Genomic DNA, 14,519 nt, shown 5'->3' with positions numbered 1-14,519 from the left:
CGGAGGCCAGAAGCCTGGAAGGAAATGCCACTCTTGGTTCTCTTTCAGAATCTGCACATAAAGTTCTACACTGTTCCTTCTAGGATTCCAGAGAATTCCATAGTCCAGAGGGACTAAGCCTTGCCTTTGCCTTGAGTCTAGCATTTCACACTTCAAAACACTGCCCAGTGGACATCCTCTTACGTCACTCTTTGGCTTCATTGATGAGTAGGGTTTTTTAGGACTAATTTATTTGTTTTGCTTATTTATTAACATAATCCAGTTTTTTTTTTTTAAGATTATTTATTTATTTATTTGATAGAGACAGCCAGCGAGAGAGGGAACACAAGCAGGGGGAGTGGGAGAGGAAGAAGCAGGCTCCCAGCGGAGGAACCTGATGTGGGGCTCGATCCCAGGACCCTGGGATCATGCCCTGAGCCGAAGGCAAACACTTAAGGACTGCGCCACCCAGGCGCCCCCATAATCCAGTTGTTTTTTTTTTTTAAGATTTTATTTATTTATTCGACAGAGATAGAGACAGCCAGTGAGAGAGGGAACAAAAGCAGGGGGAGCGGGAGAGGAAGAAGCAGGCTCATAGCAGAAGAGCCTGATGTGGGGCTCGATCCCAGATCGCCGGGATCACGCCCTGAGCCGAAGGCAGACGCTTAACCGCTATGCCACCCAGGCGCCCCCCATAATCCAGTTTTTTAAACGATTTTATTTACTTATTTGACAGAGAGCACAAGTAGGCAGAGAGAGAGGGAAGAGCAGGGAGCCCGACACGGGACTCGATCCCAGGACCCCGGGATCATGACCTGAGCCAAAACCAAGAGTTGGATGATTAACCGACTGAGCCACCTAGGCGCCCTTTAGGATGTATTTATTCCTAGAAGTGGAATTTCTGGCATAAAGGGCATGAATATTTTAAAATCAAAACATTGTATTGTATTCAGCCTTAAAAAGGAAGGAAATCCTATCACATGGTATAGCGTGGAAGGAACTGGAAGACACTATGCTAAGTGCAAGAACCCAGTCACAAGAAGACAAATACTCTAGGATTCTGCATAGATGAAATCTCTAGTGGCGTGAAATTCATAGGGACAGAAAGATGGTGGTGGCCAGGGGCTGCGGGAGGGGAAAAGGGGAGCTATTGTTTCATGGGTAGAGTTTCACATTTGCAAGAAGACAAAACTTCTGGAGATCTGGTTCACAACAGTGCAAATGTGCTAAATGCTGTTGAACTGTACCCTCAAAAAATGAGTTACATGGTAAATTTTATGTTACCTGTTTTTCTCCATGATTAAAAACACTGTATTGTTTAATGGCAAAACAAATTAAGATAAACTGGAAATGGGGATTAATCGAACACCCACCTCTCATCCCAACCGTTCTGATAGCTTCCTTCCTTTCTTTGTTCCCTTCCAGGCCTTGTCCTGATGCCTATATATTTTTCCACAGTGAAAGTCACGTTCAGGTCCCAAATGATCATCCACACCTGTCCCTTGCAGCCACAGAATCTTCTAATGGCTGTAGGTAGTCATGCAGTGAACTCCAGCCTCTCAGTTTTTCTTTCCTTTTCTCATCTAATTCCAGAGTATATCAAGATGGCAGATCAGTATGTCCCTGTCCCAGGAGGGCCCAACAACAACAATTATGCCAACGTGGAGCTGGTTGTGGACATTGCCAAGAGAATCCCCGTGCAGGTAAGTCGGATGGGGTGCCCCAGTCTGCCCACAGCAGGGTTGATGCTCTGAGCTCTCGAGCAACTCACTCCTGCAGTTCGGAAGGGACAGAGACTCCAGGTCCTCCAAGACTCTGAAATCCAGGGCTGATGTGATGCCGCAAAGAGATTTCAGTGTGTGATGGGAGGGGGATTCTCGAAGGAAGATCCTCATTCATGCCTCTCTATGTTTACAGGCGGTGTGGGCTGGCTGGGGCCATGCTTCTGAAAACCCCAAACTGCCGGAGCTCCTGTGCAAGCATGAGATTGCTTTCTTAGGTAGAGTGTGTCTCCATCCGATATGTGGGAATCGGGGCATTGATGGGACACTCTGGCAGGTCGGGTTCTCTTTCCACTGTGGCCCTGAAAGGTGGGCGTCAGTTTCATAGTCCCATCTCACCCTTTCATGGTCAGGAGCAAGCAGGTCTGGGGTGGGAGGGAAGGTTGGCCAGCCCAGGGTCATAAGAGCTGTTGCGGTGGGTACCACAGGAGAATGATGCTGGGACAAGCAGAACCCTCTGCTCGTGCTCCTGATGGTACCAAGATAACCAGCCATGTTCAGATTTCTGACTGGGTTTGGAGGTCACCCCTTTCTTGGGCTTTTCTCAGGGCTTTGGAATGTCCTAGCATTTTGGGACCAGAGTCCCCCAGCTCTATGACTTATAAGGTAAAATGGTACTTATTGTCTGTGGGGTCTGATTTAGGATTTGCATTTGTAAACTCCTGTGTGTGCACTCATGCTGTCTGACATCTTTGCATGATCTAGGGGAATCATTTACCACCCACAGTAAATCCCTGTTGCTGCTCCTTAACGCTGGGCCAACACCACACATCGTGTTCAGAGTGACTCTGTACAGATCAACACCTGATATCCCAAGGGTCTGCCTAGTAGCTTGTGCTTGCTTAAGTTTTCTGTGTCCATAGTCTTTGAGTGGCTGGGACACGGGACCCTGAGTCTCTCTTAGCTCCTCTGGAGGTTGGTGATCCCGCCCACAAGCCAGCAAACTGCAGCCCACAGGCCAAATCCAGCCCCCTGCCTGATTCTGTCAATGGAAGTTTTATTGAAACACAGCCCGGTTCATTCATTTATGTATTGCCTGTGACTGCTTTCGCCCAACACTGGCAGAGCTGAGTGCTTGTGACAGAGACAAGCAGACCCACAAAGCCGAAGATATTTCCTGTCTGGCTCACTGTAGGAGAAGTTTGCTAACCCAAGGTCTAGTTTTTTGAGGTGCTAGCTTGCCCCTTTGGTCTAGTTGTTTGCCTTCTTCCTGAAAAGTGAATTCTGTGTATGCCACCTAGCTAAGGTTATAACTCAGACCAGGTTTACAATCCACACGTACTAAAAACAGTAGACTTCATCCACATCTGATGAAGTAGCAGACTAACAGGTTTTTCCCTTCCCCAACTTGATGTTAAATTCCTCCAGAGCTAGCACCTGAGTACTTTTCTCTGTGCATTTGACTGGCACTTGGCTGCAAGGGGCTCGTGACTGACTCTATTCTGCCTTCCTCTTTGTCCCTGATCCCTCAGGCCCTCCCAGTGAGGCCATGTGGGCCTTGGGAGATAAGATCGCCTCCACCATTGTAGCCCAGACGCTGCAGATCCCAACATTGCCCTGGAGTGGAAGCGGTAAGTGGCCCGAGCTTCACTTTGGGGGATCTCTTCCAGTCTGAGCAGAGGGGGTGGCAGGAGTATGCTTTTTTTATTCTTTCATTTAAAATTTTTAAAATTAATTAAGCAGTGGTACAGTTTCGTTGTAGACAGCTTAGAAAATACAGAATTAACAAAAAAAAAGAAAAGAAAAGAAAAGAAATAGAAATCATCCATAATCCTATGACCCGGTGTTGAACATTTGTTATAGTCTAGGTGCCTACCTTTCCAGTCTTTTTTTTTCTAGGCACATCCTTTAAAAAGCCAGAGATCTTATATTTACTATACTTTGTGATTTATTTTTTCTAACTAACCGTTCTATGTCAATAACTACACTTTACGACATTTAAAATGTCTGCATAAGATTTTATCATATAGATGTACCATAATTTATTTAACAGTCCTCTATGGTTAGATGGTAAGGTTGTTTCCAGGTTGTTTTGCTCTAATTTTAAAAAATACTAAAAGTAGGGGCACCTGGGTGGCTCAGTCGATTAAGTGTCTGACTTCAGCTTGGGTCATGATCTCAGGGTTCTGGGATTGAGCCCCTCCTTGGGCTCCCTGCTCAGCATGGAGTCTGCTTCTCCCTCTCCCTTTGTCCCTCCTCCCACTTGTGCTCTCTCTCTCTGTGTCTCTCTCTCACAAAAATAAAATCCTTAAAAAAAATACTAAAAGTAATGGAGTCTTGATAGTTTACTAGCTAAATCTCTGTGTACTTTTTAATCATTTCCTTAGGTTAAATTCTGAAAAGTGGAGTTTCTAAGATAAATTAAAAATAAACAGGAAAAGTCTCAGGAATTTTTCCTCCAATTTGATTTTTTTCATCCAAAGATGGAATTTTAAATTTGGAATGGAAGGCTTATTTGTTTTTAATCTTCACAGGGTTTTAGAAAACAGTGATTTACATATAAATGACTTCACTGGGTAGAACTGGAATTTTTTTGGGTTCAGATTAATATGGTTTTTCATGGTAGGCTCAGTCTGAATTTCTTTCTTTCTTTCTTCATTTCTTTACTTTCTTGCCTTTCCTTTCTCTTTCTTTCCTCTTTCTTTTCTTTTCTTCTTTCTTTCTTTCTTTCTTTCTTTCTTTCTTTCTTTCTTTCTTTCTTTCTTTCTTTCTTTCTTTCTTTCTTTCTTTCCCTTCCTTCCTTCCTTCCTTCCTTCCTTCCTTCCTTCCTTCCTTCCTTTCTTTCTCTCTCTCTCTCTCTCTCCCTCTCTCTTATTTGAGAGACAGAGATAGTGAGCAAGAGAGAGAGCCCAAGCAGGGAGGAGAGGGAGAAGCAGGCTCCCTGTGAGCCGGGAGCCCGATGCGGTGCTTGATTCCAGGACCCCGAGATCATGACCTGAGCCAAAGGCAGATGCTTAACTGACTGAGCCACCCAGGTGCCCCTCAGTCTGAATTTCTTTTCTTCTCTTTTTTTTTTAAAAAAAGATTTTATTTATTTATTTGACAGAGAGACAGCCAGCGAGAGAGGGAACACAAGCAGGGGGAGTGGGAGAGGAAGAAGCAGGCTCCCAGCGGAGGAGCCTGATGTGGGGCTCGATCCCATAACGCTGGGATCACACCCTGAGCCGAAGGCAGACGCTTAACAGCTGAGCCACCCAGGCGCCCCTCAGTCTGAATTTCTTAAGCTTGATTTCCAATTCAAGGTTGAGCCAGCCCTTAAGAAACTTAACAGGCATTGTGGGAAGCTGAAGGACCATGTGTGTATACTGCTGGTCCAGCAGCCAGGGCTAGAGAGGCTTTGGTGAGGAAGGGCCCTGTGGTTTCTGTGTTGTATCTGAATCTCTGCCATCCTTGGGAGGCTTCAGCTTTTTTTGTGACTCTCTAGGTCTGACGGTGGAATGGGCAGAAGAGGATCTGCAGTGGGGGAAGAGGATCACTGTCCCAGAAGATGTTTACAACCAGGGTTGTGTGAAAGATATAGATGAGGGCTTACAGGTAAACACAGGGCTTGGGGGGCCAAGGTGCTAGAGCCTCTCGGTAGCTTGGAAACTGTCTACCTTCTAAAGAGGTCTCTTTGTCCTTCGCCCCCAGATGGCAGAAAAAATTGGTTTTCCCTTGATGATCAAAGCATCTGAAGGCGGCGGAGGGAAAGGAATCCGGAAGGCAGAGAGTCCCGAGGACTTCCCAATCCTTTTCAGACAAGTGAGCTCTTCTTGCTGGGCATTTTCCCATATATCTTTGGGAATTGCATGTGTTTAGTTGTTGGCCACCAGATTATTTTCATGAGCATTACTGTGTTAGGAATCAAGAGGACACTTGTGGGAGCTGGAGTACTGCTGTGCCATGTTCCTAAGCAAATGTGTACGTTTTCATACACAGAAGTTCCTGGTTTGGGTTGATCCGTACGTCATTTCCTTAAATGTTCAATCCTGTGAGTCCACGTGACTTTAAATGCTTTCAGAGATACAGGGCCGGAGTATCTTTCTATTTGTGACTATATTCACGTGTATCAGAAGATGGGACATTTTGTAAATTTTACTAGTCTTGGTATTTTTAAACATTTCTAGATGATTGACTTTTGTTGTAGGAATGAACCATGTATTTACTTATTTGTAGCTGGGTTTTCACTTTTAAAACTTTATGCCTATTACATTTGCCCATTGGCAACATTTAAAAAAGGTAGACTAATGATCTTGCCATTCTTTTTTTTTTTTTTTTAAAGATTTTATTTATTTATTCGACAGAGAGAGAGACAGCCAGCGAGAGAGGGAACACAAGCAGGGGGAGTGGGAGAGGAAGAAGCAGGCTCATAGCGGAGGAGCCTGATGTGGGGCTCGATCCCATAACGCTGGGATCACGCCCTGAGCCGAAGGCAGACGCTTAACCGCTATGCCACCCAGGCGCCCCTGATCTTCCCATTCTTAATGCAACTATTTTAGAATTTCTAGGGTTTCTTCTAGACCTTGTTCATGTGCATGTTTTAAACAGTTATATTCCTTCTGCACCGTGTTTTGTTTTACATATTAAAAAATTCTAAATTTTAGATCACGGACCTGTTTTCTGTGTTGTTCCAGTCATTACAATTATTTTGATGATTGCATAATATTCCCTGTGTGTCTGTAGTCTTCCTTATCAAGCCTTTCCTTTTTTGTGAAATGTTAAGCTTGTTTCCATTTCCGTTGTTATGAATCATGCTACTGTAATACAATATATTTCATAATAATATATAATATCTATAATATATAACATGGAACATAAATAATACTTAGCTGTTTTTTTCTTCTGAATTATTTTCTTGGGTGAAGACCACGTGCCAAGGACTTAGTTAAATAGCGTGCACATGCACTTACAAACACATGTCAATAAATGGCTTTCTTAAAAGGTTTACCAATTAAACAGCTGTGGGCAATATATGAATATTCTATGAAGTCGCGGTTTCACTATCACGTGTCTCCACTGGGGTGGGTAGATTTTTGGGGTGCCTTGGGGAGGAAGAAGTTCTGTTTACTTGGAAGTTGTGAAAATAGCATGGAGTCCCCATCTACCCTTCACTTGGTTTCCCATCGTTAACATCTCCCGTTAGCTCTGCCATGTTTGTCACGACTAACAGATTAGCAGGGATGTGTTTCTATTAACTCCAGACTTGACTCAGATCTCACCAGTTCTCCCCACTAATCTTTCTGTGTCAGGATCCAGTCCTGGATCTTCCATGACATTTAGGGGTTGTGTAGGTTTTAAAGCCCCCCCCCCCCCCCCGCTTTCTGTAAAATAGATGTTACTTTTTAGGGCCGCTTTCAATTCACAGCAAAATGGAGTGGGAAGTACAGAGGTCCCATATACCACTGCCCCCACACACATGTACCAGTGTTTTTCTTTTGATTACGTGGGTGTGATATGAAAATGTTCTTTTGTGAACATTCAAACACTTTAGGGATATGTGAAGCGTAAAAAAGGAAAATTCTCTTTTCACCACCACCTCTCAACTCCTCCCCCCTTCCCAGATGTAACCAATTTTTTTTTTTTAAGAATTTTTAAAAAGACTTAACAAATTTTTCAAAGTAATCTCTACACCCAGTGTGGGGCTTGAACTTACAACCCCGAGATCAGGAGTTGCGTGCTCTACGGACTGAGCCTGCCAGGCGCCCCTGTATATACTTTTATATAGATGTTCATAACAGCTCTGTTTTATTATTTTTCATATAAACGGAGGCCATCCCATGTATTACTGCAGCTTGCTTTAAAAAAAAATTCTTAGAAGTCATTCCATGTGAACACTTTTTTTTTTTTAATACCATCATTAAGAATTTCCGGACAATTGCCTTTTAGCCATGAAAAGGATGAAGTAAGTCTCTCTGTGTATAGGTTCCACCATGGACAGCTGGCCAAGAGAGTACTATTTAAGGAGGAGGAAAAGAAAGCTTCCGGGTAGCATGTTTTGGTCCTATTTTTATCCAAAAAACATTCTGTGTGTTGTGTTTGTTCCTGAATGTGCAGCAGAAAACCAGTGTGTACCCAGGTCCTACCAGCACATCAACTTATCCAGTTAACTCTTGACCACATTGAACTCTTACCCAGTGTGTACCCAAATCTTAACAGCACGTTATCTTTAGGAGGTGGGGTCGTGGGGAAAGTCCGGCTTCTGCATGATGTATTTTGACAGTGTTGGACTTAAAACGTCAAGGAGAATGGCATGTCTGCGACAGAGGTAAAACAAAGCTAAACAGTCAGCAGACTCGTGGACAGATCTTCGGAGGACTTCCCGCTCCGGCCCCGGTCCCCCAGGGCAGAGCGAGCCCCTCTTGCTGTCCCCCCAGGTGCAGAGTGAGATCCCTGGCTCCCCCGTCTTCCTCATGAAGCTGGCCGAGCATGCCCGACACCTGGAGGTCCAGATCCTCGCCGACCAGTATGGGAACGCCGTGTCCCTGTTCGGGCGTGACTGCTCCATCCAGCGGCGGCATCAGAAGATCATTGAGGAGGCGCCGGCCACCATCGCCATACCGGTTGTGTTCGAGATCATGGAGCAGGTGCGCTCTGCAGAGCTCAGGGGCGGGGAGGGGGCAGCCACAGGGAGAGAGAGCCGTCTCCGCCCTGCAGTCCCCATTGCCAACATGGGGCAGGTGCCCACGAAGACACTTGGGGCCCATCATAGGGACTGTGATCTCTGAGGTCCCAGAGGAGCTCATGCCGAGCAGATCCTCAGCATTTGCTGGGGGACCTACTAAGCCCCCCAGGAAGATGATCCAAGAAAACCACTGGAAACCCTTCAGGCTGTGTGTCTTTGCAGTGTGCCGTCCGCCTGGCCAAGACGGTGGGCTACGTGAGCACGGGGACGGTGGAGTATCTCTACAGCCAGGATGGCAGCTTCCACTTCTTGGAGCTGAATCCCCGTCTGCAGGTGGAGCACCCCTGCACAGAGATGATCGCCGACGTCAACCTGCCTGCCGCCCAGTTACAGGCAAGGACCTGCACTCAGAGCCCTGGGGTTTCTTCTGGCCGGGCTGGGGTCTCCCTGTCCTGCCCGTGGTAGACCTTCCTGCCCCCCTCTTGGCGGGCCATCCCTGGGGAAGTGAGTGTGTTGTCGTGAGAGTAGCGTGGAGAACCACGCAGGTGGAGAACCTTCTGGGGAGTGGTTCGTCACCTTTGTCTAGCTATGTGGCCCTTTGAGAAATGGGCAAAAGCCCATTGAATTTCTCCCTGAGGGAAAAAATACATACAGTCCCAGGCCATTCGTGGACCCCGTGTTCTCCATTCACAGACCCAGAGAAGTTCTCAGCCTTTTTTTCATTACCGGCCCCCAAAGGAGCCTTTTTAGACACTTCCCCCCTAATTTCTCCCCTTATAAAATTTTAATATCACAGATATACTGTGTGTGTTTTTACCGAAGCTATATCTGTGACTGATACAAAGAGTAAGATCGATTCACCCCCAGGTGCAAATATCTGCCCCCTTTGAGGGGCAGTATCCGCCCCATTGAGAACTCATGACCCAGAGTCAGGAACTCCTGCATGAATGGGAACTCAGATGTTTAAAATGTATGAGTGCATGTCTCTGTCCTTCCTCTTCTTCCTCTCTCAGCTGTTTTATTGTTTTCTGTCTTTGTTTGTGTGTGTGTTTGTTTGGAAAATTTCAGGAGGAATGTTACAAGGATGGTACAGTTACCACCCAGCCCCTGTGCCTCGGCCCACTTGTTGTTAGCCTCGGCCACATTTGTGTTCTTTCTATTTGTGCGTTGGTGTAATTTTTTTTCTTTTTTTTTTTTGGCTTAACTTTTCGAGATATGTTTTGACTTGAACCTTCATGGCTCTTTGCCTCTAAATATTTAAGTAAAAAGACCCTAAGAACAACATCATTTAAAAAAAAAAAAAAAAAAGAAGGAAAAAGAGAACGAGATCATTCTGGCACAATATCACAATAAAATGACGACACTCGGGAAATACAGCACTGATGCTACTACATGTCTACCTGAAATTAAAAGTATAAAATTAGAAAAAAAATTTTTTACTTTTTTTTTTTTTTTTAAAGATTTTATGTGGTTATTTGAGAGAGCACGCATGCGTGAGCAGGGGGAGCTGCAGGCAGAGGGAGAAGCAGGCTCCCTGCTGATCAGGGAGCCCGAAGCGGGACTCGATCCCAGCACCCTGGGATCATGACCTGAGCAGACAGCAGACGCTTAGCCAACTGAGCCACTCTGGGGACCCCTCTGCCTTTCTCTTGCTTTGCTTCTCCCGCCACCATGTGGCGCAGTGCCGTCTGCTCAGCAGGTGCTCGGGATACCTGAGGTCATTCACGGCACCTCTGCCTCCATGGCATCTAGCAGTGTGCTTGGTGTTTGGGGGCCAGGGTGCTCGTGGGGCCTGACCGTCCGCGGGGTGGATTTCGTCATTTCAGATTGCCATGGGGGTGCCCCTGCACCGGCTGAAGGATATCCGGCTTCTGTATGGAGAGTCGCCGTGGGGGGTGACACCCATTTCGTTCGACACTCCTGCCAATCCTCCACTCGCCCGAGGCCATGTCATTGCGGCTAGAATCACCAGTGAGAACCCCGATGAGGCAAGTTTTGGGGGCTCCTGCGCCTGCCATCTCCGGGCTCCCGGCATGGGGCAGACCCTGAATGTTAGCTTTGGCTGAGACGCCCAGGCTTCTCCAAGTACAGACAGGGAAACCGTGGCATGGGAGGGCAGTGGTTTATTGATGGGAAGTGTGTGTGCCAGGGACCGGGGCAGGTACCTTCATCGCTCACGTACAGGATCGTGCCCCTGCCAGGCAGTGTGTCCCTGCGCTATGGCTCGAGACGTTAGGGTCTTGCTTCGTGCCTGGCACCTGCTGAGGCTGTGACCGAGCCCCAGGGTTGGACCCAATGGGTTCATCTTTGGGACAAGCAGCCAGCTTTAGAACCCGGGTCCTTGGTTTTCTGGCCCCCGGACTCTTTCCTGCACCCTAATTGGAGGCTGGTCCCTTGTAAGGAGTTCCTTTGTGACTTGTTCTTCTCTGTGCCTTGAAAAACCAGCCAGCTGGTATCTGTCTTACTTACGGTTGATTGTCACATTGTCTCCATAATCTACCACAACCTCATTGTTTAATGATTACATTTAAGAAACTTGGGGTAAGAGAGGTGTTTGTCTCCCTCCCTCCCCTTCTAATTAAAGAATTGGACGCTATGGTAGCTGTATCAGCTTGGCATCTTTGGCTGCAGACAACGGACTCTGGTGGTGCACAAGCAAAATGGGTATTTTTTAGGGGGATGATGGCCTGTTTACAGGGGCCTGGGAGGACAGAGAGCTCAGAGTGGAAATCGCCCGGGCACCTGAAATTCCCCATCTCTCAAAACGGATGCCTCCACTACACATGCCAGGAGCCCTAATCCCAGGGAGAGGGTCCACGTCCACCCCCCCCTTAGCAAAATGATACTCAGGGGGATGGGCTTTCCGCCCCACCCCCATGCCCCATAAGCAAATTAGGTGTGTGTTCACATCACATTTATCTGCTGGCATTTTCATAATCCAGAATTTGAAATCCAGCCCTTCTTCTCTTCCATTTAAACTTTTTATGACTGACAATGTCGTTTATAAAACCAGAATGCACTTCCACTCAGCTCCCTCAGTGAGCAGCGTTCCCCCTACTGTGTCTATACCTCCTCCCCCATCCCAACGTGGTTATTTATTTTTATAGTTTTTTTTAAAGTAAAAATTACACGCACGCACCGACGTCTTGACATGGGTACACCCGCACCCCCAGTGGGAGAGATCAGGGTTCCATTGATCCCACTAAGTTTTGGGTTATGGGGGTTCTCGGGTGTGTCTAGGGTTTAATTTTGATGCAAATATATCTGGAGTGATGATCTCCCCCCCCCCCATTTTGCTTTTGCTATCCCGGCTCCAGGGGTTTAAGCCAAGCTCTGGAACGGTTCAGGAGCTGAATTTCCGGAGCAACAAGAACGTGTGGGGTTACTTCAGCGTAGCGGCTGCCGGCGGCTTACACGAGTTTGCTGATTCCCAGTTCGGGCACTGCTTCTCCTGGGGAGAGAACCGGGAAGAGGCCATTTCGTTAGTATCTCCCTCCTCCCCTCCTCCTTTCCCTCCTTCTTTCCAGAAGCTAGAAGCACTTCAGGCGGTAAAGGAGTGAATCACAGAGCAGACCCTGTCTTAAATGCCCTTTGCTGAAGCCCAAGGGCAAAGTCTGCCCTCTTCCTGTATCTGAGAGCCGTGAAGTCAGGGGAGCTCACGAGCCCACCAAGGTCATTTGGTCTTGAGCTCATTACAGGTCGCACTTGGAGGAGATCCAAAGAATGTTCAAGGGGATTCCAAAATTTAAAACGTGCCACGTGCTAGAGCTTTTTTAAGAAAATGTGTGTGGGGGGACTTCTTTCGATTTAAACCTTAGACGTAGGTCCTGGAGAAACCCACATTGACAAAGGGGTTCCCGAATCCCCAGACAGCCACCTCTTCTGTGTCTCCTGCCTTGCCCTGAACGCAAAAGGTAAAACCAGCTCACTTTGTAATTAAATATTCCTGTGTTTAGAGTGAAAAATCCCAAAGACTGTGTGGACATTTTGTTGAGAAAGCATTATAATCAGGGCACCTGGCTGGCTCAGGGGCTAGCGCGGGCAACTGTTGATCTCGGGATTGTAAGTTCAAGCCCCACATTGGGTGTGGAGCTTACTTTAAAATAAAATCTGTAGGGGCGCCTGGCTGGCTCAGTTGGTGAAGCTTCTGACCTGATTTTGGCTCAGGTTATGATCTCAGGGTGGTGAGATCGAGCCCCACATAAGTTTCCTTGCTGAGCATGGAGCCTGCTTAGGATTTTCTCTCCCTTCGCCCCCTTACCCTCTCTCTTTCTCTGTAAAAAAAAATTTTTAAATCTTTTTTAAAAATTTAAAAAATAATAAAAAGTATTAAAATCTATCTAGTCCAGGGCACTTAGTCATGAATTAAATTGAGTTTGGTGATTTTGATGAGTGGGCTTTCTTTGACGGCTTTATGTAATTAGTTTTTTTTTTTTTTTAAAGATTTTATTTATTTATTTGACAGAGACGGAGACAGCCAGTGAGAGAGGGAACACAAACAGGGGGAGTGGGAGAGGAAGAAGCAGGCTCATAGCAGAGGAGCCTGATGTGGGGCTCGATCCCATGACGCCAGGATCACGCCCTGAGCCGAAGGCAGACGCTTAACCGCTGTGCCACCCAGGCGCCCCTATGTAATTAGTTTTAATCATGCCGAGTGAAAAATTGAAGGGAGAGGGAGTCCAGCCAGTCTAGCCCACTCTGATCTCTGATGGAAACGGCCTGTGGCTTGTCCTATGCTGGGAATGACCAGTATGGACTTTAAAAGAATTCAGAGGGAAAAATTCTGGCTTTTTTTTGGGGGGGGGGAGAGCAAAGTGGGGAGGGGCAGAGGGAGAGGAAGAGAGAGAACCTTAAGCAGGCTCCCCAGTGAGTGCAGAGCCTAACGCAGGGATCTCACGACCTTGAGATTATGATCTGAGCAGAAATCTTGTCGGCCACGTAACTGACTGAGCCACCCAGGTGCCACTAACAGGGTCTAATAGGGGGATCAGCTGTGCCAGCTTCCCCGGGACCGAGGGTTTCCCAGGATTTGGGATTTCTCGCTGCCAAAACTGGGCATGTCCTGAGCAAGCTGGAACAAATTGGTCACCCTTAAGCCCAATAGCTTGACGCTTACATGCAGACTCTGGTGCTGCACCTGACTCTCCCGAGATTGTCGACGTGCTCATTTGACCTCAGTGCATTTTCATCTCCCCTTGCCCCTTTGCCATGCCTGCTGAATGCACTCAGGATCACCATGACAGGTGTGAAAGCTCTCCTCTCCCAGGAAGAGAGTTATTCTAATGCCTCCTCCTCTTTCTCTGGTACAAAACACTCTCCCTGTGATTTCATAGGGAGTTTGGGGGGGGGGGTCAGCCCTTTGGACTAGCGCCCTCTTTGGGGAGAGGCCACCCCTCTGGACAATGGAAGGTGGTGATCGACCAAGCCCGTGCACACAGGTGACCGCCACACTGTAGGTGGGCGTTCCTTAGGTGCGCCGCGTGCGTACCCAGCAGAGCAGCTCTGTGGATGGCCAGGGGTGGCACGTGCTCTGGGACACGGGGATCTGAATAGGTCCAGCTGGAGAGAGGGGAGCGACGGCCCATGGTTAATAATAATTACAATCACGATCATTAATCATGTTCATAGCGGCTGACCTTATTTATCGGTGACTATGCTCTTTATATGGATTGTTTCATTTTAGTCTTCCAGCCCCTGTGTGAAGTCAGGGCTATTTCCTCATTTTCCAGATGAGGAAACTGAGGCCCAGAGTGGTTAAGTCACTTGCCCAAGGTTGCCTGACCAGTAAATGCTGGAGCCGAGGTTGACACCTGGGCCGCCTGGCTTAGGCCCCCTCTTAGCTGTGCTATTCTGGGCTCCCCGAGCAGGAGCTCTGTTGACGTATATATTAATTTGGAAGACAATCCATGTGCCTTTCCCCTCAAGGAACATGGTGGTGGCTTTGAAGGAACTGTCCATCCGGGGCGACTTCAGAACCACCGTGGAGTATCTCATTAACCTGCTGGAGACTGAGCGCTTCCAGAACAATGACATCGACACAGGCTGGTTGGATTACCTCATCGCCGAGAAAGTGCAGGTGGGGAGCTGCGCGCTTCTCTCATTGGGGTCACGGACTCCCGCCCACCCCCGTCGGCTCCCCGTGGACTTGGTCACCACCG

At 47.4% G+C, this 14,519-nt stretch overlaps 1 protein-coding gene across 6 annotated transcripts in view; it reads left to right on the top strand.

The window, feature by feature from the left end:
- The window catches only part of ACACB (acetyl-CoA carboxylase beta), a 122,363-nt gene that overhangs the window by 45,615 nt on the left and 62,229 nt on the right, over positions 1–14,519 (top strand). For all 6 annotated transcript variants that reach the window (XM_026515066.4, XM_026515067.4, XM_044389913.3 and 3 more), the window contains 10 exons: positions 1,573–1,682; positions 1,897–1,978; positions 3,233–3,331; positions 5,185–5,294; positions 5,391–5,501; positions 8,114–8,323; positions 8,584–8,754; positions 10,188–10,349; positions 11,679–11,842; positions 14,287–14,437. In XM_026515066.4, the coding sequence (XP_026370851.2) occupies positions 1,573–1,682; positions 1,897–1,978; positions 3,233–3,331; positions 5,185–5,294; positions 5,391–5,501; positions 8,114–8,323; positions 8,584–8,754; positions 10,188–10,349; positions 11,679–11,842; positions 14,287–14,437 (1,370 nt within the window). The remainder of the gene's footprint in view (positions 1–1,572; positions 1,683–1,896; positions 1,979–3,232; positions 3,332–5,184; positions 5,295–5,390; positions 5,502–8,113; positions 8,324–8,583; positions 8,755–10,187; positions 10,350–11,678; positions 11,843–14,286; positions 14,438–14,519) is intronic.

This window comes from Ursus arctos, unplaced genomic scaffold, assembly GCF_023065955.2.
Source record: "Ursus arctos isolate Adak ecotype North America unplaced genomic scaffold, UrsArc2.0 scaffold_34, whole genome shotgun sequence".
Classification (NCBI taxonomy): domain Eukaryota; kingdom Metazoa; phylum Chordata; class Mammalia; order Carnivora; family Ursidae; genus Ursus; species Ursus arctos.
Note: the sequence above shows the minus strand (reverse complement) of the source record. Positions and strands in the feature narration are given on the sequence as shown.